The sequence below is a fragment of the Choloepus didactylus genome, chromosome 4, assembly GCF_015220235.1.
Source record: "Choloepus didactylus isolate mChoDid1 chromosome 4, mChoDid1.pri, whole genome shotgun sequence".
In the NCBI taxonomy this organism is placed as follows: Eukaryota; Metazoa; Chordata; class Mammalia; order Pilosa; family Megalonychidae; genus Choloepus; species Choloepus didactylus.
In genome coordinates this window covers 77,838,372-77,862,124 of record NC_051310.1, presented here as the reverse complement: position 1 = coordinate 77,862,124, position 23,753 = coordinate 77,838,372, and the positions used below count along the sequence as shown (strand labels likewise).

The window sequence follows — 23,753 nt, the reverse complement described above, 5'->3', positions numbered from 1 at the left end:
GAGGAGGAAATGTATTGGTGTTGACTGGGTTGGAGACTTTTGATTGTATGTTTCTGTGGAGATGTGATCACTCAACTATGCGCGAGATCTTTCATTGGATAATTTCCATGGAGGTATGGCCCTGCCAATTCAGTGTGGGCTTTGATTAATTTACTAGAGCACTATACAAGATCAGACAGAAAAAGCGAGCTTGCTACAGCCAAAAGGGACACTTTGAAGAATGCACAGAAGTGGAGAGAGTAGCTGCAAATGAGAGACAGTTTGAAGATGGCCGTTGAAAGCAGACTCCTGCTCCAGAGAAGCTAAGAGAGGATAAATGCCCCAAGATCAACTAAGAGTGATGTTTTTGAGGAACTGCAGCCTAGAGGAGAACACCCTAAGAGAAAGCCATTTTGAAAACAGAACTTTGGAGCAGATGCCAGCCACGTGCCTTCCCAGCTAACAGAGGTTTTTCGGACACCATTGGCCATCCTCCAGTGAAGGAACCCAATTGCTGATGACTTACCTTGGAAACTTTATGGCCTTAAGACTGTAACTTTTTAACCAAATAAACCCCCTTTAAAAATGCGAATCCATTTCTGGTGTTTTGCCTTACTGCAGCATTAGCAAACTAGAACACAGTGTCTACTGGTCTCTCCCTTCAGCTTCTGGCTTCAGTGGCTTACTCTCTGTGTGGCTTTCTCTCTCAGATTCTGTGTCTTTCTCAGCATCTGTCTTTAACAAATTGTTAAAGGCCAAGTATAGGCAGTATGTAAGTTTGGAATTAGCTAGGGAATCCAAACACTAGGGGATTTTGCACTCTCTTGCAAGATCCTTTTCACGGGCTTCCTATGAGTGCTAAAGAGCCATATTGGGAGGAGGGCAGCAGAAGGTGGAGGGTTCCCCTGGTGGCCCAGGCATGGGAGTGGGTGGGAAGAGATCAGCTGCTGTTGGAGGACAGGCAAGAAGCCCTGCCCACTTCCCCTAGAGCCTTTTCTCCTATAAAACAAAAGCCTTAAGACAGCGAGGGAGGGGTGCCCACAGGATACAGGCAAAAATCCATTGCTTTTGAAGAAAGTGGCAGCAAAATCCATCTACCTCTGGAAGAGGGGTAGGAGACTTATTGTTCCAAGGACATAGGGGACAATCCATCGCTACTATTGTAGGGATAGAAGCAAAATCTTCCTGCGTCTAGGGGGAGGCAAGAAACCATTCTGGGCCCAAGATTCTATACCAGTACCAATCAGGGTTTGCCACCACTAAGAGAGGGTGGGGTAGGAAACTCTTGTCCAAGACCAAGCACAGATACAAGGCACAACTTAGTTGCCATGTGGTGGAAGAACAGGAACCATGAGAAGGTCCCTAAACACTGAGGTTTAGGGTCTAAGAATGAGGGTGGACCAGGTCAAGAGGGAAACCCCTACACCCTCATCATGAGCCTAGCACTGAGAATAAAGAAATAACACTCTATTCCTGAAGGAGAGGTAAGAGCAAGGGAAGAGACTCTATGGCACAGCCATGCAGGAACAGCTAAAAGCTGAGGCTAGTATCAGGAATGCTGAAAAAAATCCTCTGACATGCCAGACACCACTCTGAACATAAAGTAAAAGAACCTCAAATTTAGGTGAATTGGAAGACTTAGATGCACTGAAGGTAATAATAGCAACAACAAAACCAAACCCAGCTTAACTAGATTAACTCAACCCACACAATAAAAACCAAATAGAAGAAGCATGATTGTTTGCAGGTATAAATATTATTTGCCTCAGTCTGTACTAGTATTCTACATACAAAGTCTGGAATTCAATCACAACTTAAAATTTAAAAAAGGAATAGGCAACAATGTAAAGATAAAGCAATCAACGTAAATAGACTTGGAGTTGACCCAAATAATTGGAGCTACTAGGCAGTGTTGGGGATTGAAATCATGTAATGATAGGGTTCATGTGTCAACTTGGCCATGTGATGGTGCCCAGGTGTTTGGTCAAGCAAGCACTGGCCTAACCATTACTGCAAGGACGTTTGTGGCTGCTTAATAAACCAGAAGGCTGATTTATTAAATCATCAGTCAATTGACTGCATCTGTGGCTGATTACATCAATGAAGGGCATGTCTTCTGCAATGAGAATTCAATCAGCTGGATTTAATCCATTCAGTTGAAGACTTTTAAGGGAGAAGAGAGAACTTTTACTTCTTCTTCGGCCAGTCAGCCTTTCCTGGGGAGTTCACTGAAGACCTTCATTGGAGTTGCCAGCTCACTGCCTGCCCTATGGAATTTAGACTCATGCAACCTGCCCTACGGAATTTGGACTTGTGCATCCCCACAGTTGTGTGAGAGCCTTTTATAAAATCTCATATTTACAGGTATTTCCTGTTGGTTTGTTTCCCTACAGAACCCTAACTAATACAAATCATCTCCCCAAGAAAGACATGTTCAAGTCCTAATCCCGTTTCATGAGTGTGAACTCATTTGCAAGTGGGATCTTCAAAGACCCTAGTAAAATGAAGCCAAATAGAATTAAGGGTGGACCTTAATCCATTATGACTGGAGTCCTTAGAAGAAAGGAAATTTGGATATGGAAGTAAAGCTACAGGATGAGACCAAAGGAGACAGAACACCATGTGTTGGAGGCAGAGACTGCCAGCAAGCAGCACCAGAATGCTGCAGACTTCAGAAAAGGCCTACTGGTACCTTGGCTTGGGACTTCCAGACCCCAAAACTGTGAGTAAACAAATTCCTGTTGTTAAGCCAACCAGTGTGCAATATCTGCTATAACAGTCCTGGCAAACAAAGACATGGAAGGACCTTAAAATAATTATAACTAACATGTTAATGAATCCAGCGGAAAGGGGGAGCAACAAGCATGAACAAATGGGGAATTTCACCAGAGAAATGAAAACTAGAAGAAAGAGTCAAATACAAATGCAAGAAATAAAGTATATGACATTGGAGATGTAGAATTCCTTGACAAGCACATAAATAGAATGGATAGTCATTGAAAGAATCAACAAACTTGAAGATAGGCCAATAGAAATGCTCCAAACTGAAACACAAAGAAAAAAAAAAGTGGCAAAAATAAAACAAGAATCCAAGAACTGTACATCAACAAATCGTTTAATATACATACAACTGGAATCACAGAAGGTGAAGAGAGAATAAAGCAGAAGAAATACTTGAAGAAATAATTTAAAAATACTAATAGACATTAAATTACAGATCCAAGAATCTCAGAAACCCCAAGAAGAACAAAGACCAAACAAAACCAAAAAAACCCCACCACCAACAAAAGAGAAAAAACCCATACACTCTAACATGTCAGTCAAATTGCTAAAAGCTGAAAATGAAAAGCTTGAAGGCAGTGAGAGAAGAGAGGCAACATTATATACAGAGGAGAAAACATGAGAATTACAGTACACTTCTTATCAGCAGCTATGCAAGCCAGAAGACAACAGAGTGGCATCTTTAAAGTATTGAAAGAAAAACAGTCAATCCAGGATTCTATATCTAGTGAAAATATCTTTCAAAATTAACATAAAATAATAAACATTTTAAAACAAACAAAAGCTGAGTAAATCATTGACAGAAGACCTGCATTACAAGGAATATTAAAGAAAGTTCTTCAGGCAGAAAGAGTATTTTATGGTCACCCCAAGGAGGGTGGTATGGACTCCTCCCAATGGAATAGGTCAGAGGTCAAGATTGATGGACTAATAATGTCACATGAACCTTAACATGAAGAGACGTATTGCTCACACCATGGGACTTTCTGGGCAGAGCAGGGAAGTTACAAGCCAGTCCAAATGATAAGAGTCAAGTGAGGTTGGTGGCTTTGGCTTTTATTGTGGCTTGGAGTTTGCCTGTATATTACAAGGAATATAATAGCAGAGAAGAACTTGGATCTACACAAAGAAATGAAAGGCACCAGAAAAGGCAAAAATGGAGGTTAATAGAAAAATTCCTCTTATTTTAATCACAATAAATGAAGGTAATTCAGTTTCTTGTTCTAGACAAGATGGAATAGCCAACATTCCATCCTATTGCCCCTGCTATCTGCAACTAAAGCTTTGGACAACATACTTAAAGCAATCATCAGAGGACTCTGAGAGGTGGGGCAGAGAAGGTGACTGGCTGAGACCTTGAGACTTGAGGAACAACCAGACAATGAGTTCCTTCCAATTTTCATTTTTTGCCTCCTATATATCCTCACCTGAGCAGTAGAGAAGCCCACAATCCAGAAATGCCAAAGATACAGACAAACAAAAACAAATAAAAAGGTCAAATGAAAGCTTACTCTCTTTAGCCAAAGGCCTGGGAGAATGGCAACCTGTAGGGCAGAACCCTTTTGACCATACCCACTCTACTCCAGGTGAAAAAAGCAACACCACTCTCCACGGTGTTGGGTTGCAGAGATCAAAGGCATTGCCTGCCCACCATTTCTGCCCCAAACTAATGAGGAGGCACTCCTCATGGTCTCCGCTAGGAGTATGGGCCATGGAGACTGCGGGAGGAAGCATGTTGACCAATGCAGCTCTTGTACTAATGAGGAGGAAACCCTCCTCCTCCATACTGGGACATTGGGAAGACCTAGGTGAAGCCCTGTCAGTTATTCTGAACCATGCACTGACATAAGCAGAGGTAGCACCATCTGCCTCCACACCTAGAGCTGTGGAGACTGTGGAGAGGAGCCCTGTCTACCCTCCCTGCGGTACACTAAGCAAATGTCAGGAAAGAGTTGGTGCCTCTGGGAGAAAATACTTGGAAAGCATATATTGGACAAGAGTTTAATATCCAGAATATAAAAAGAAATCCTATGACTTGATGACAAAAAGACAAACAACCCAATTAAAAATTGGGCAAAAGACTGGAATAGACATCTCACCAAAGAAGATAAACGAATGGTCAAAAAGCATATGAAAAGATGCTCAACATCTTTAACTATCAAGAAAATGCAAATTAAACCACAATGAGATACCATTTCACACCCACTAGAATGGCTATTATTGAAAAAACAGAAAATTACAAGTGTTGGAGAGAATGCAGCGATATAGGAACACTCATTCATTGCTAGTGGGAATGAAACATGGTGCAGCTGCTGTGAAAGACAGTTTGGCAGTTCCTCAGGAAGCTAAGTATAGAATTACCATATGACCTGGCAACCCCACTACTAAATATATACTCAAAAGATTTGAAAGCAGGGACTCAGATATTTGCACACCAATGTTCATAGTGGCATTATTCACAGTTACCAAAAAACAGAAGCAACCCCAGTGTTCATCAACTGATGAATGGATAAATTAAATGTGGTAGATACATAAAATTGAATATTATTATTCAGCAATAATAAGGAATGAAGTTCTGACACATGTGACATCATGGAAGAACTCTGAAGGCATGTTGAGTGAAAAAAGCCAAACACAGAAATACAAATATTGTATGATCTCACTGATATAAAATAATTAGAATACATAAACCCATGGAGTCAGAATCTAGAATACAGTTTACCAGGGACTGGGTCAGGGGTAGGGAATAGGGAGTTAATGCTTAAAATATATAGAGCTCCTATTTGGAACCATGGAAATGTTTTGGTAAAGGATGGTGATGACGGTAGCACAATGTGAACGTAATTAACAGCACTGAAATATATATCTGAATGTGGTTAAAATGGGAAATGTTAGGTTGTATGTATAGTAATAAATTTTTTTAAAATTCCATGGAACTGTACTATACAGTGAACCTTATGTTAAACCATGTATTATAGTTAATGATACAATTATCAAAATATGCCTTCATCAACTGTTTTACAAATGTACGACGACAATGCAAGGTGTTACTAATAGGGGGGATAAATGGGAACCCTAAATTTTGTGCATGATTGTTCTGTAAACCCACAACTTCTCTAAGTTTATTCTTCAGAAACTTAAATCCTCCAGAAAGCTCCATGTCAGCTAAGTCCCAAAACCCAGAGGTAACAGCCTTTTCAAGAACATCAACCATTTGCATCCCCTTTTCCCATAATGTCAGCACCCCTTTTCAACATGAACAAGTTGGCATGGTCACTGCCTAGATATCCCTGAAGCTTGGGAAAGTGATTAAACTAGAGGACAGACAAGATGGAATTTAACAAAGGATTATGAATACTGAATCTTTATATAAATTATAAATTTTCTTTTTCTTAGTTGCTGGGGTATTGGGGTAGCTAGAAGGAAGAAATGAAATGGTGGAACTATAACCCACAGTATTCTTTGAAATTTGCTCTATAGCTACTTATTAAATTGTACTTTGAAAGTTATCACTTCTATGTAAATATGTTGTATTCTACAATGAAAAAAAAAAAAAAAGAATAGAAACATGTAGGACAATAACAAAAGATCTAACATTCATGTCACCGGGGACCCCACCAGAGAAGAGAACAAGTATGGTGTTGAAAAAAATAGTTGAAGAAATAATGATTGAATAAGGCATAAACTTACAGATTCAAGAAGCTAAGCAAATCCCAAATAGACTGAACCCAAAGAAATCCATGCCCAGACACATCATAATCAAATTTCTGACCCCCCCCAAAAAAAACCTTTAAAGCAGCCAGAGAAAAACTATTCAGATGACATTACATTTCTCATCAGAAACTATGAAGACCAGAAGGAAATGGCATAACATTTTTCAAGTTCTGAAAGGAAAAATTCTGTCACCTATTCTATATCCAGCACAACCATCTTTCAAGGAACAAAAGTGAAATAAAGACATTCTCAGATGAAAGAAACCTAAGAGAATTTGTTGCCAGTAGACTTGCTTAAAAAAAAAAAAAACGCTAAAGGGAGCTTTTAAGACAGAAATGAAATGATAATAGAAGGAAACTTGGAATATTAGGAATGAAGAAATAACAACAGAAAGTGTACATTAGTTTTCTGTTGCTGTATAACAAATTACCAGAAACTTGGAGACTTAACACAACACATTGTGCATCAGGAGTCTGGGCATGGTTACAGTGGGTTCTCTGTTTAAAGGTCTCACCAGGATGCAGTCCAGGTGTCAGCAGGTGTGCCAGTTTGTATATATATTATGTCCCCCAGACAAGCCATATTCTTTGATACAATCTTGGGGGGCAGGTTGATTAATCTTTTTGATTAGGGTGTGACTTCTTTGGATGTTTCCATGGAGATGTGACTCAATCAACTGTGGGCAAGACCTTTGATTGAATAATTTCCATGGAGGTGTTAGTCCACCCATTCAAGGTAGATCTTAATTAAATCACTGGAGTCCTATAAAAGAATTCACAGACAGAAGGAGCTCAGAACAGCTGCAGCCAAGAGAGACATTTTGAAGACGGCCATTGAAAGTAGACTTCTGCTACTCCAGAGTTTGCCTGGAAGAAACTCTGAGAACAAGTCCAGATGCCTAGAGAGAAACATCCTGGGAGAAAGCCATTTTGAAACACAACCTGGGAGCAAAGGAAGAAGATGCCAGCCACGTGACCTCCCAGACAAAAGAGGTGTTCCAGACACCATTGGTCATTCGTCTGTGAAGGTACCCTATTGTTGATGCCTTAGCTTGGACACTTTCATGGCCTTAAGACTGTAACTTTGTAACCAAATAAACCTCCTTTATAAAAGCCAATCCATTTCTGGTATTTCACATAATGGCAGCATTAGTAAACCGGAACAGCGGGGCTGTGTTCCTTTCTAGTTCTTGACATCTTCTTCCAAGTTCGTGTGGTTATGGGCAGAATTCAATTCCTTGCAGTAGTGGGCCAACCACAGAATCCTGCCACTTGCCCCTCGCACAGACAGTTCACTTTCATAGCAGTGTGCTTCTTCAAGGACTCCGATGATTTAGTTACACTCATATACAATGAGGTGATATGAGGCAGTGTATTATAAAAACAACACTGACATTTTCTACTGAGCTGTCTGAATCAGTGCTCCACTTTTGTCAGGGTAGTGTCAATGAGGCCCAACAGGGAACTAAACAGAGTGGCGGACTGCTGAAATGATTCAACAGGTCTCACAGCATAATACCCAAAATATCCAGTGTATAATAAAAAACCACCTGTCATATCAAGAACTAGGAAATCACAACTTGAATGAGAAAAGATAAAAGATGTTAACACTGAGATGATTCCAATGCTGGAATTATCTGATAATGATTTTAAAGCAGCAATAATAAAAGCACTTCAATGAGCAATTATGAACATTCTTAAAACAAACAAATAATAGAAAACCTCAGCAAAGAAACAGAGGATATAAGAAAGAATCAAAGGGAAATTACATAACTAAAAAATACAATAACTAAGGTAAAAAACTCACTGGACAGGCTCAGTAATGATTAGAGCTGATACTAATAGAGGAATACAATCAGTGGAAACTGATAGAGGAAACAATCAGTGAACCATAAGACAGTAGAAATTATCCAGTCTGAACAACAGAGAGAAAATAGTCTTAAAAATTAAAACTTCACGAGAAGAGGAGGAAAATGAGTCTGGGGGCTGAAACAAATATTTTGGGGAAAAAATGGTTGAAAAACATTTTTAAAATATTCAACTAATCCAAAAGTGACAGGAAAAGAGGAAAAAGGAAATAAGGCACAAATGAAACACAGAGAATACAACAAATGATGGTAGATTTAAATCCAATCAAGTCAATAATGACATTAAATGAAAAGTAAATGGTTTAAACTTCTCATTAAAAGGCAGAGATTGTCAGAGATGAAAAACCAAGACCCAATATATGCTATGTATAAGACATAAAGATACAGATAGGTTAAAAGTAAAAGGACAAAAATATACCATGCAAACACTAATTACAAGTAGGAGTGGCTACATTAATATCAAAGTAGATATCAGAACAGGGAATATTATAGGGATAAAAAGGGACATCACGTAATAATAAAGGGGTCAGTCCATCAAGAAGACATAGCAATCCCAAATGTGTATGCCCAACAGCAGTTTCAAAATACATAAGCAAAAACTATATAACTGAAAAGAGAAATATAAATCCACCATTAAAGTTGCAGACTACAACCCTCTTCTGTCAGTATTTGATAGAGTAAGACCAAGTCAGCAAGGATTTAGAAATCCTGAAATATATTATCAACCAACTTGACCAAATTGACATTTATAAAACACCTGAGGCAGTAAGATACATATTCTTTTATAACATTCAGCCTGATAGGCCATATTTTGAGCCCATAAAGCAAAGCTCAACAAAGTTAAAAGAATTAAAATCATACAAATTTTACTCTCTGACCACAGAGGCACTCAACTAGAAACTAATTATAGAAATATATCTTGAAAATCCCCATATATTTGAAGATTAAACAGTACATTTTAAAATAACCTTTGGGACAAAGATCACATTGAAAATAGAATTATAAAATATTTTTAATTGTACATAACAGAATTTATGAGATGTACCTACAGCTTAAAAGGAAGTCTATAACATCAAATACTTATATTAGAAAAAAGAAAAATGTCTCAAATCACTGACCCAAGCTTCTATCTTGAGTAACTAGGAAAACAACAAAAAGAGTATTATTTCTATTCTGTGAACACTTTTTAAATGTTAAGTGGTGGAAATCACAGACTGGCTATTATTAGGGCTGTTTTCAACTTTCACAGCATGAACTCACATTAGGTGCCAATCTTGCTATGAAATGAGCTCTCTGATTAGAAGCAATCTTGTATGAAGCTGTAAATAAGGCTAAGAGGGAAGGCAAATTCGTATTTGGAACACGCATCTATTCCCAGTAAAGACAAATCAATGCTCCCCTCCATGATGGAAGGGGTCCAATGGAATCAATATCTTTGTGCTTACATATTTGTGCACAATAATGTAAGCAACGAAAAGAACTTGTTTACTGCTATTATCTTCAGCACCTTAGAAAGGCACATGCTGAATAACAGGGGCTCAGTATTTATTTGCTGAATGAAAAAACAGACTTGTTAAGTATTCTAAAGCACAAGAAATTTGTGCAGACTTTTCTTCTGTTCCTTGGTCTATGTTTTCTTTAAGATGGGCTCTTCATCTTCCTTTTACAGTCTATATTCCTTCCTCCATTTTCTTTCTTGTGTTCTCTCCTTCCCTCTTCTATAGTATGTATATATAGTTGCTGTTCTGTTTCATTTTTAAGAACTTTATTGAGATATAGTTTATATAACACAAAGTTCATCTTCTTATAGTGTAACTGGCTTCTTTCACTTAGCACAATATTTCTGAGGTTCATCCAAGTTGTAGCACATATCAGGACTTCTTTCTTTTTTATTGTAGAGTAATATTCCATTGTATAGATCTACCACACTTTGGTTATCCATTATGCATCAGGTGATGGACTTTTGGCTTGTTTCCACTTTTGACTATTATGAATAACACTACGAACAAATTTTTGTGTGGACATGTATTTTCATTTCTTTAGGAGTAGAATCACTGAGTCACATGGTAACTCGATGTTCATTATTTTTGCTTTCATCAAATATGACATGGCCAGAGAGGAAGCTTAAGAAAGAGCTGAAGTGAAAGAATCTCCCTTCATTTAAAAATGAAACTCTCCCACATCAGTGTTCATAGCAGCATTCTTCTCAATAGCTAAAAGGCGGAAACAACACCAGTGCCATCAATGGATGAATGGATAAGCAAAATGTGGTATATCCATACAATGGAATATTACTGAGTCATGAAAAGGCGTGGAGTTCTGATTCATACGACAACACGGATGAGCCTTGAAAACATCATGCTGAGTGAAGTAAGTCAGAATCAAAAGGACAGATATTGTATGATTTCTCTTACATGAAATATTAGAGAAACTAATCAAATTCAGAGACAGAAAGCTTTATAATAATGGTTACTAGGGGTTGGGGAAAGGAGAACTATTGCTTAATGGGTATGAGTTTCTGTTTGGGGTGATTTAAGTGTTCTGGAACTGGATAGTGGTGAAAATTACACAACACTGTCAATGTACCTAAAGTCACAAAATTTTATACTTAAAAATGGTTAAAATGAATTTTATTTCTTACAATAATTTTTAAAAAAGCCTTACCACCAAAATTGAGCACACAGAGAAAATGAAGCTCTCCCAATGCAATATCTGAAAAGCTGCATCAGATACAGCTCATTTTTCAATCATTGTTTATATGCTGAATTAAAACCATTTGCAAATTCCTTAGCTGAAGATGTGCCAAAAAAATAAATGCAATTGTGGCAAGAAGGTATTAAAAAAGCACAGAGGAACAAAGATGTGTAGCATACAAAAAGTCATTTTTATATTTTTAAATCTTGGAGATTTTTTTTTAAATTTCTTTTCACAAGTATTATAAACAAAAGCTTTTCCTCAGCAATGTGCAGAAATGAGATTCACATGGTGCTACTGCCAGATATTTACTCAAAGCCAATTTCTGTAGATTTCCCTGCAGCCACCTCAACTGCCAGTCCCTGGCACCTAAGCCCTTCATTACCTCTAAGACACCCAGGACACTTACTTACTCAGCAAACTTATGAGAGCAGCAGGGTGCAAGATATTGTACTAGGGACAAGGGGGGTGATAAGAAACAAAACAATCCAGCACCCGACCATGAGAAATTACCTGAGAAAGTGGAGGAACAGCTGACAAAGCAAGGTAGAGAATCTTAAGTCGAAGAAATAACATATGGCAGTCTGCAGTGATAAATTCTGCAATATCCAGAGAACCATCAATCAGGGTTGGTTGACAGATAGGAGCACTCAGGCTCCCAAGCTGTGAAAGCAGGTTCCCTTTGTAATATTCCTAGTAGGAGCTCACAGCATACAGGAATAGAGACTGAAGGTCAGACCCCAACATGCCATTTTGCTGCCAGCAAAGGCCCACGGGATTTTCTGCAAAATATCACACCCACCATCTCTGGTGCCCTTTGAAAATGGTTTTATTACAGTTTGAGGGGCCAAATTTGAATTCATCATTCAATAATTTATTTAAACTGTACTTGGAAATCTCTTCCTATTTCTCATAGTTCTGTCTCTGAGTTAATCAGCTCCACTAAATCCTTTAAATGAAGTATCCCTGATTTGTGTACATCCTTCCAGTCCCAAAGGCTATCTCCTTGTGCATACTTTTTAGGATCTGGGAATTAGTTCATTCTCACGTACCCTTTCACAGATTCTAAACCTTTCCGCTTTCACCTTCCAGTCACAGGAGCTTCACGACACAGGCCCCACAGATGGTCAATTGTCACTTCCCACCAATGGCTCTACCCCAGGTGGTAGCTCCACTGGGAAATGTCAGAGATGTTCTTCTCCAGAAAGCTAAATATGGAGGAGATTCAGGGAAATCTTTGTTCTCATTAGATCTGCACATCTCCCTGCACCCCACCCCAAACAGGAAAGTATAAGCAGTTGTCCTTGAGGAAAGTAAAAGGAAAATGGGCTACTCTTGTCTTTTAATACTGCCCATGCTCTGTGACAAGTTCCTAGGAAAAAACAACTTTGAGAAATAAAATGGGAAAGCAAATATAATGGGGACACACCACCTAGTGGCCAGACCTGGAACTGTTACTAAATGATACCCAAAAACATCATCAGAAAGGATTCTGTGCTTTCAGAGAAACCCATTCTTCAAGGGCAAGAGCTCACCAGAGTGATCACTGTAATTAATAAGTAATTTGGGGGTGGTGGTGGTGGAATACAGCTTTGCCCCATGAGATTTATGGACATACTCTCGAAAGACATTTTATAGCTTCTGCATCTGATAGAATATATCTGTTAGAAAAGAGTAATGCCCTGAAAAAATAAACATTTTACTTCTTAATAAAAACCGTTAGGTTTTTTTCAAGATTATATTTGAATTCACACATACGGGAAACAGGTCTACAATATTCCTTAAAGTAACCTGCAATTTAATTAATTTCTCAATACTCTCACATTTTATGTTTCTAAAACATTATTAATAAAATCCAAACCGCAGCAACTAGGCACAAAAATTGTGCAGTTCACTTAAAACAGTTGTTTATAAAGATCAGAGTACACAGATATCACACTGTGAAACAGACAGACGGCTGAAGTATAGGTAGATAATTTTATTTGGTTAACAGAATAAAAACACTTCACAGTTTCTGCAATTATAGCGGAAAAGCCCTTCAAGGCAGATTACATTCAGGCCAGAGGTACGAGCAATACATGGTGACTTAAGCAATACAAAACTAAAGCCCTGGGAACTGACTGGACACCAATCACTGCAGAATTTGGTCTTCTAGTTTAATTAAGTAAATTTAAAATTTTTCACAGAAAAAAAAAATATATCTCAGGCAAATTAAAAACAAACTCCAAATAAACATGGTTCAATTCATTTATATTACCTTAATCAAGGCAGGCAAAGTACAGATGCTGTACATTAAAAATATACAAATACCATCACTACACATTATGTCACTATAGGCAAAAGAACTTTTTCTAAGCACCGTTCTTCTGATGCACACAACCACAATTAAATATACAAAGAGCCATCTGCTGGTCCAACATAGCCGACTCCAATTAGCAATACATCTATCAGTGTCCATATTCCCAGGCCACCAAAGCTGAAGAGCTTGCCGAGGCCCTCTCGCCACTGGCCCAGGTAGAAACGGTCCGCTCCAAACCCACCCAGGGTGATGCTGCAACAGAAAACAGGCCCAGAATTCACAAGACGGCCTCCAACCAACTGCAGCCAAGTTGTGTTTTAATAACCAGGCAAACTGTGTTTGTGACAAGGCCTCAAAATATCACAACCCTTAATTGTAACACAAATGATTATTGCACAAATTTACACCAGAAAATCACAGGCAAGAGTTTTTAAATGTCACAAGTCAGCATACAACTTTTAAGTGTCCTGAAATCTAATGTTTGTTCTTTTAAAGAAAAATAATCCATCTCATTGCTTTTTAATTTTGAAAATGGTACATTCAAGAAGACAAAGTGGGGCGTAAGGGTCTAACAAAGAATACGAAATTGGAAATCTGAAGTTTGAGCCTTGAGTCAGCCCTGACATGATCTTGGCAACCCAGACCAAGTTATCTAGCTTTTTCAGTTAGTCATCTTTAAAAATCCAGCATTTGGAATGACTTTTAAGGGTTCTTCAAATTCTAAAATCTGACATTAATACTTTTCATTGTATTTCTTTTTAAGTTTTTATTATGAAAAAATTGCAAACATAAACCAAAGTAAAAAGTAAAGAGAACAGTACCTATGACCCATCTCCAATGATCAATATAAAGTCAATCAGTTCAATCAGTACCCTCCTCCTCTCCATTCCTTTGAAGCAAACCCTGGACATTCTCATTTATGGTGAGCATTTTTAAAAGAAACTATACTGAGCTCTGAGAAGAAAACTATTCTTACTTTTTAGAAGTCAGTTTTTCAGTGTAACATGACAGCTGAAGATGCTAACGGGAAGCTGGGTGAAGTGTATATAGTAACTCCACTATCTTTGCAACTTTCCTGTAAATCTAAAATTATTTCCCCCAAAACTTTTCATTAAAAAAATCAGTTATTAGTTTTAACTTGAACCACTAATGACAAAGACTGTGGCCAGTTAACAAATCTTGGATTCCTCTTTCACTGACTGGTTTACACTTTCCTGCCAGGCAGGATCCTTCTCTTTCTTAAGCCCAATGACTCAGTGAAGTCCTCTCTAGAATATGAAGGCATCTTGGGGGAAAAGCTAACATTCCCATCAAATTCCACTAATACTAGTCTGACCATCTCAGTATATCTCTGCAGTTGAGTTTCCTAGAGGTGATCTGACATAAGTAGTAGGATCTGAGCTTGGCAGAGCTCTATTGTCTAGAAGCTTCCACTGATCCCAAAGAAATTCAAGTGGTATCTTGGTTAACTGATTAGGAATGAAGCTTACCTCAGAGCCAGAGCAGTAGACCATTTATAACCTCCTGTCCAATTGCAGTACAGCATTTTAGGAAAAGTACGGTTACCTTTAAAAAAAAAAAAATGAAACTGCATAAAAATTCGGGTATAAAACCACTCTGACACACAGACTAATTGTAACTAACGGCCTTAAATTTAAAATCTAAAAAGTCACTCCTCATGATAATAAATGTTTACTACAGTGGAAAGTAAAATGAAAGTCCTCCCCATTTATAAGCAGTGATTTAATATTTAACCAGTTAAGTAAGGGTTAGAGCTTAAAGAATGCGAAATGCCCTACACAGGTATGAAGACTTAGGATAATATCACAGTAAATAAGACTGTCATCCAAAGGGAAAAGGAGAGTGAGCCCAGAAACAGACCATGCACATAGAAACACTTCATTTATGACAAGAGGTCAGCTGCAGCTCAGCAGGGAAGAAGAGAAAATTAGCTTTCTATGTGGGAAAAAGGTGAAATTGAATCCCTACCTCACACCATACACCCATACCAATTCCAGGAGGGTTACAGACCTCAATGTGAAAGGCCTAATTTAAAACTTTTAAAAGAAAATAAATTCTCTCTATAACCTGGCGTTAAGAAAAGATTTCTTTAAAAATAACAAAATTAGGCTAACCATGAAGACTAATAACTTCAACTCTTTAAATTTAATAAGCTGTGCATCAAAAGATACCATAAAAAAGTACAGAACAGACAAAAAGGTCACAATCTGGGAGAGGATTCTGGGACAGCAAAGGGTAAGTATCCAAAATATAAAAGAATTCCCAGAAATCTCAAAGAAAAAGATAAAAATTAAGGACGGCAAGTATTGGAGAGGTTTTGGATCATCAGGAACTGTTACGTGTAACCGCAAACTGGCAAAATCATTTTGGAAAACAATACATGCTAGAGACTATATGCTAAACAGACTCTTGCACACGTGGAACCAGAAGATGTAAATAACCCAAACACATAGGAGAATGAATAAACTGTGATACAATAAATAAGCCAAGTCACATGATTGAATCTTAGAACCATATGTTGAGAGGACAAAAGAAACTCCCAATAGACCATAAACAGCCTGGTATCACTTTATATAGTTGTAAAACATAAACGACTGAATAATATATTGTACTATATTTCATTACCTACCTATGGGAAATATAAAGAATTAGAAAAAGAAGTGGGACGATAAAGACAAAATTCAAAAGATTATCTTGGAAGACCAGACAGAGCAAGTGAACGAAGGAAAAGCACACAGGTAGTTCCAATGGTATCAGTACTTTTTAAGTCATCAGTTTGGGTAAAACTCAATTATTCTATATTATGCTTTATCCCTTACCTACTTTTTCTTTATCAAATATTACATTACAAAAGACAATAGAGCCACAAATTTTCTGGATGACTTTAAGTTCACTGGGTTTATAAATGAAATCTGACATAACTAAAAGGCTGCTGTCTCTGATCAAATGATTTAAACTTAATTCTCAAATGTCAGATTAAACTTCTCTATGTATACTCACTAATTTTCTGAAATGATTTGCTTGAACTGAGACTCACCCAAACAATGGATGTGATCCCGCACCGTGCAGTTGGCAGTGTATCGCTGCCGAGGACAGGACACTGTCATGCAGCTGGTAGAATTGGAGCATTCGTAATCTGCCTCTGGAAGCTGCCAGCAAAATCTGCAAGTCATGTTGATGATGAAGTTCTTTTGGGATTGGAGGTCTTGATCCTATATACCACAGAACTAATAAGTGTGCCAATATAACAACTCAGTCTTATGGCACAAAGCTTCTAAAAAACTTACATTTCTGACCTAGCAATAAGTGGTACCAAAACAATACGCACACCAAATGGGAGCATATGGTATGATCCAATAATCATAAAAATAAACATCCAAAATATATAAACTTAAGGAAAAAAGCTACATAAATTCCCATCAAAATGTTAACAAAGGTTACTTTGGGATGGTAAAGATTATTATATCATTTTTGCTTAGCTAAATTTTCAATAACAAGCATGTGTACTTTCTGAATATAGAAAAAGGAAATTTTATTTCACAAAGCCACAATTGCGGATAGCTGCAAGGAACAGGTGAGTACATTTGTTTGAGTTCACTGAGCAGAACCCAAGTCCCCCAAGCCCCAGCCTGATGCTCCTACAGGTATGACATGCTGCCTCATTTCCAAGTCGCCAATCTTCCCACACTCCTCCAACCCTGGTCCAGAAACTCCAGGCTTTTCCTGCTGCAACCGCATCCCTGAGCACAGGCATGACCACCCATCAGACAGGTCAAAGATCACTCTCAACTCAGACAAGCCACAGGACACAGAAAGACTCAGCAAGTGTGTGCTCTCTTGGCCCTGAGCTTTTGAGACTAGAGAATTTTTCATTTCAACTTCAAAAGTAACTGTTTTGTTTTCTATTTATAAAAATAGCACATGTTCTTTGCATGGCATACATTTGGAAAACACAGAAAAAAAATCTGTAGCCTCACCAAAGATAACCCCTTTTTATCTTCTTTCAGTTATTTTCTTTGTGTATGTTTACACATTTACATAAGTGGAAATATACTGAAAGTATCCAAAGCTACACTATATTGTACAACATATTTTTCAAAACCATTTATAAATGGTCACACAAACACCTGTGGAAGTACCATATTTATTAATCTTTGATCTACGCAAAACATTTTATGGATGGTGTTCAAAACTGGGTAAGACACCACTGGGTAAGGCAGTATGGCTTTAAAACATCTACAATTTTTCGTCATTATTTTTTAAAACTAGGTAATACACGTATATGTACAAATTTCAAGACACATCAGGAAAGTGAAGAAGCCTGCCTCATCCAGCCTCCAGTAGTCACTGCACACTCCCCACACCCCATCCCCAACCCCCGTGCTAAGCCCTGCTTTTCAGGACCCCTGTACTTCCAGGGATGGCCCATTCTACAAATACAGAAGTTTATATCATATATTATTTCTTTTATTTTTTAATTTAACTTTTCTAACTGAAACTTATTTTTTCACTTAATTTTGTCAATACCAATAATATCCCCAGAGCAGCCTACTTTTTTTTAATGGCTGCAGTGTATTTATTCCATTGTACATGGATGAACCATAATTTAAACAGTACTCTCTTGGACTTTTAGCTTGTTTTGAATCTTCTGCCTTGATGAACATGGCCACAAAGGGTATCTTTATGCATACTTATATGCATCATGTGCAAAAATTACTAGATATGGAATTGCTAAGCCTATGTGCGTTTGTCAATTTGACAGATATGACAAATTTCCTCCAGGAAATTAACCAGTTTGCCCATCTAATAACAAGGTATAAAAGCATTTGTTTCCTTATACCCTTACCAACTTGGAGTGTTATCAAATTGTCTGTTTTGTTTTGTTTTGTTTTGTTTTTTTGACAATGATAGGTTAAAAAGCATTAATTTGCATTTCTTTAATTATGAGAAAATTAAACATTTTTTTCATATGTTGAAAGTCCATTTGCATCTCCTTTCCTATGAACCATTGGTATGTGTCCTAAGTTCATTTTTCCAAAGGACTGTCATCTTTTTTTCACTGACATTTATATTATGAATACTAGTACATTATTTGCCATGTTAGAAATACTTTTTCCTAGTTTGTTATTTGTCTTTTGACTTTACGCTTTTTTAAGTTAGGCAGAAATCTCTAATTTTTAGTAATCAACTATATAGATTATTTCTTTTACAGCTTCTAAATTTTATTTCATACTTACAAGAACATTCCCCATTTTGGGATTTTATTTTTTTAAACATCTGTGTTTTCTTTGATACGTTAGGCTTTCATTTTTCACATTAAATCTTTGATCTCTCTGGAATTTATTTGGTACAAGACAAGCGAGCTGACAATTTTTTTCCAGATACCTACCCAGGCATCTCAACATTTACTGAACCCATCTTCTCCTCACCAGAAAAGTACTGACCCCTTTTAAAGCTAACCTATGGTAAAAAAGATGCTACTTTTCCCTTTGTGAAACAGTTGTCCTTACTAAGAACACAGAACCCAGTGGAAGAAATTATATCTGCTTCAGATATGCTTGGGGACTGATAATGTCTTCAAATAATACAAAGTAGCATTCTGTCAAGGCTTTTCCTGCAGACACCAACCACCATTAATAGCTATCTGATAAAGAAAGGATCTAGGATTTTACATTTCTAATTTCTATTTATATACTTAACAGGGCTATTATCAAAATAATCTCTTTAACCATTAGCATTCAGATGAGATTTCCTTAGGCGGTGAGTCCCTAGGCTATATGCATAGAGCAGGACTGGAAGACGTTAGTTTTCCATTTATTTTAAATTCAAAACAAAAGGGGAAGGAGCCGACATGTGTGTGCGCACACAAATGAGAGAGAAAATGTTTATCTGTATGGTGCCTGGGACAGTCATCTCCTGGATCATCTCCTTCTGAAGGGTAACTTATTTACTAAGGAGGGCCCCTGCAGATCCTCAATAAATCAGTAAGGAAAGAGGCCATGGCACATGTTACCTGCCCTGGGTCACCTGGCAACAGCCGTCCCAGGACCCCATCTCCTGATAGCCAATTCCTTTAACGGGGAGCAACCCTGGGACTTGATGAGGGTAGACATCCAATCACACACCTAAGGATACAAACCTCGGCTCTTTCCAGGACCCATCATTACTCCTCCTAAAGGAAATGGATGAGATCAAAGTACCCCTGGGGCAGGAGGAGAGGAAGAATTCAATCTAGAGTCTTCTCAGCCAAAGGGAACCATAGCCAAGAAGTTCAGAAATCTTCCTAAGCTTTGTAATTTCTCTACATTTGCTGGTTTTCTTATCCTCTGCCTGTTTCCCACTAAATGAAACTGTTTACTTGTCTTTGGAACACTTAAAGAAGGAAGAGATTAATTACTATGTTGTACTCAGTAACCAGTTTTGGGAGACAAATGTCAAAGAAGCTGAGGCAAGCAACAAAGGCGGCTTACATGGGGAAGGTCCCCGGAGACACCAGTTTCCTCACTATTCACTGAGTACCTAACTAGGTGCCAGACCCATGAGACAGAAATAAAGCAAGCCTCGTAAGAAAGCGGTTCAGCCATTAGGTCATTAGGGAGAATATTCGATTTAAGATACAGTGACAAAGACTCACTCTTAATTCAAAGGCAATCATGACGACTATCTTGCAACTAAGCTCAAATCTTCATAAATGGTAATGCCAATGTATGAACACAGCAAACAGCTGAGCTCACAAGCAGACACTAAGACAGCATAGAATCTTATTTCCCCTTTGGAGGGAAGCCTCCCAATCTAGCCCTTTGCAGGCCAAGCTCCAAAACAAGGGGAAAAAGGTAGTGGGTTCAACCAGCGAAGGAAATGCGAGGATTACTGGGTCAAAGGAAACCTGTACACTAGTTATGGCAGTGCCAAGATTTTTTAAAATGTTGCTTCATTAATTTCTACTTTTTATCTGGTCCAGTTCTAGGATAGTATTCCCAAGCAATGGAACAGGCAATGACGACATTGTCCACCTGTTAAAAGGGCAGATGCTGGAGTCTCCCCAAATGACTCTTGATTCAGCTGCCTCCGAGAGTCTGTAACCCTCAACACTCCTCAAGTACTCTCTAAAGAACACTGACTAGGAAAGCCTTTCTAGGCTCCTACCTGTCTATGTCAAAATATCAGAGATGGGATGTAGAGGTGATAATTGTATTGGGTCATTTTTAATGGGGAAAACATTTGAAGCGCTTACGTTTTTTTCTGTTTCCATTTTTCAATAAGAAGTCTGTTAATTACTCCAATTTACCCTCACGTCAAAAACTGTCTTCTGAACTCTTGCAGTCAAACCTTACTTTAAAATTCAAGCTTTAGTCTTTTGGTGAAGTTAGATTTATTGCTAAAATATTATTTACAAATGCAAAGCACTTTCTCTTAGAATTTTCCAAGAGTCAAGTCTAAACTGTATTTTTAACTCATGGTTTACAATGAATTTATTTAGACTATAAGAAGCAGTACTTACAACACAGGTAACAGAAGGTTTCACTGTGCAGTCAAAAGCGACAGGCTTCCCATAGACACAGGAGGAATTTGTCTTGCATTCCATACAGTCTGCAGGAAGTCGGCTACACAAACCATTGCTTGGACACTTCATCACATAAGGTGGGATTTCGGTGCTTTCTGTAAGAGGTGAGAGAGAGCTTATTTTCTTATAATACTGATCAGAATAACAAAGGGAAACAATGATTTTCTAAGCTTAAGAGACACATGACCATCAGCAATGAGATAAAAGGGAGGTGACTGTCAATGCTGAAATTACATATGTGACAGCAGGCTAGTTAAGAAAAGAGATCAGCATTTGCTCAAAATACAGCTCAAGACCTGTGTAACTGTAAGCGCATGCATAGAGACCTGTGATTCAAACTTTGAAAACTTTATTTTATTAAGAACAAAACTGAAAAGAAAAGTGTCAGTCTTACTAAAATTGTCACTCAAACCAGAGCAGTAGCCATAGGTGGAAAGGAAATGAAACATGAGGAGGAATGGCCTGACATTGGATGTATGCAGAGAAGCAGCTCAGAGTTGGTGGAGCCAAATAGTGGCCACGGCTGTGTCTGGCACATCACACATTGATGCGGTCAGCCCACATGATGACTGAGCATCTACTATAGCTCACTGGCATTATCATGGTGAACAAAACAGAAAAGATCCTGTCCTACTAACAGCTTGATGTGCTGGGCCCTCTGTCTTGGGGCTTGTCCCTATGAAGCTTGTTACTGCAAAGGAGAGGCTAGATCTGCTTATAATTGTGACTACAAGTATCCCCCTGAGTGCCTCTTTATTGCTCAGATGTGGCCCTCTCTCTCTAGCTAAGCCACCTTGGCAGGTGATCTCACTGCCCTCCCCTCTATGTGGGACCTGACTCCGAGGGGTGTAAATCTGGCAACGCAAGATATGACTCCCGGGAATGAATTTGGACCTGGCATTGTGGGCATGAGAACTCTTGACCAAAAGGGGGATGCAAAATGAGGTGAAGTAAAGCTTCAGTAGCTGAGAGATTTCAGGTGGAGTTGGGAAGTCACTCTGGTGGACATTCTTATGCACTACATGGATAGCACTTTTTTAGGTTTTGATGTAATTGGAATAGCCAGGGGTGAATGCCTGGAGCTGCCAGACTCCAGCCCAGTAGCCTTGACTCTTAAAAGACAATTGTGTAACAGTGTAGATTGCAAGGGGTGACAGTGTGATTGTGAGGACCTTGTAGATCGCATTCCCTTTTTCCAGTGTATGGATGGATGAGTAGAAAAATGGGGATAGGAACTGGATGAGGGGTGGGGTGGGGCGGGGGGATGATTTGGGTGTTTGTTTTTACTTGTTCTGATTCTTTCTGGTGTAAAGAAAATGTTCAGGAATAGACTGGGGTGATGAATGCACAACTGTATGGTGGTGCTGTGAACGGCTGGTTGTGCACCACGGATTGTATGGTGTGTGAATATGTCTCAACAAAACTGAATCAAAAAGGGAAAAAAAAAAAAAAGATCCTGTCCTAAACAGGCAAAGGATCAAAATAACTACATAGTGTGAAAAGAGCTATGAAGGACTGTGTAACACTGGGCAGTGAGAGACAGAATAATGGGGAAGGAGATATCTGCGTGAGCAGAAAGACTGACCAGGGAAGAGCTCCTTGAGGAGAAATACATAAAGTTGAAAACAGAAAGATAAGAAGCAACAACCTAGGCAAAGAGTGTTCTAGACTGAGGGAAGATCAAGAACGAAGGGGTTTAGGCAGGGAAGAGCTCAAAAGCCTCTCAGGAGGCCAGAGGGGTTAGAGCCTAATGAAGGGGGAGTAGGAGAAGAGAGAGGTACGCAGGCACATGTCATGTGGGATTGAACAAGGGAAGGTGAGGCGTTTGGACTGTAATCTAAGTAGGTGGGACAGTAACCGAATCAGATTTACATTTTAAAAAAGTAATTCTGGCAGCCAAAGGAAAAATGTAGCTATTTATATTTAAATGTATTAATATTAAGTAACATTAAAAATTCAGTTTCTCAGCTGCATTAGACGCATCTCAAGTGCTCAAAAGACCTGTGGCTAGTGGCTACCACTGGACAAGGCAGATCTAGAATATTTCCATCAGCGCAGAAAGTTTCTACGGAACAGTGTTCAGTTAAGCCATCTCTACAGAAAAGATTATGGCGGCATGGACAAGAGTGATGGCACAGGAGATAGACAAATGTAGGCAGACTCAACCCATGTTCTACTGTTTAAGACACGCTGTTAAACTGTTAAAAAGACTTGCTGATGGACTAGATGAGGGGATGAGGGAAAAGAAGAATCAGGACTTCGGGTTCAAGCAAAATTAAGGGAGAAACAGGGTACTTTTTTGTTGGCTGGTTATTATATATAAGAGGTGGATGAGAAGGAGTTCCATTTTGGACACGTTAAGTTCGAGATGCCTATAACACAGCCAAGTTGAGATGTCAAGCAGGCATGTGCATATTCCTTATAAATACACAATATATACAGCAACCACGAAGCAGGGTTCTGTGTAAATTAAAACCCAAGTTTAAGACATAAAGTTTGGCAACATGTATGGATCACCTATGTATTATGCAAAGAGAAAGAAGTCAGACTCAAGAGGCTACATCCTATTTGATTCCATTCATACAATATGCCGGACAAGGTAAAATTATAGGTGTAGGTAAGAGGTCACTGGTTGTCAGGGGCTGGGAATGGGGGAGCAGTTAACTACAAAGGAACAGAAGGGAAATCTGGGGGGGTGATGAAATTATTCTAGATCGTAATTATGGTAGTTAGACAACTCTATGGATTTGTTAAAAGTCATAGAAATGCAAACTAAAAAGGGGGAACTTTATGGTATGCAATCTATTGCTCAATAAAACTGACTTACTAAAAAA

The 23,753-nt window shown here is 38.4% G+C and overlaps 1 protein-coding gene across 3 annotated transcripts in view; it reads right to left on the bottom strand.

Moving 5' to 3' along the window:
• TM2D3 (TM2 domain containing 3) overlaps positions 1 to 23,753 on the bottom strand; it is a 47,076-nt gene that overhangs the window by 20,129 nt on the left and 3,194 nt on the right. For 2 of the 3 annotated variants that reach the window (XM_037832887.1, XM_037832886.1), the window contains 4 exons: positions 20,857 to 21,014; positions 16,393 to 16,567; positions 14,825 to 14,900; positions 12,988 to 13,586 (listed from right to left, as the gene is read on the bottom strand). In XM_037832887.1, the coding sequence (XP_037688815.1) occupies positions 13,421 to 13,586; positions 14,825 to 14,900; positions 16,393 to 16,567; positions 20,857 to 21,014 (575 nt within the window). In that variant the 3' untranslated portion in view covers positions 12,988 to 13,420. Of the gene's footprint in view, positions 1 to 12,987; positions 13,587 to 14,824; positions 14,901 to 16,392; positions 16,568 to 20,856; positions 21,015 to 23,753 lie in introns of those variants that run through there. The other variant, XM_037832885.1, reaches the window with a different exon arrangement.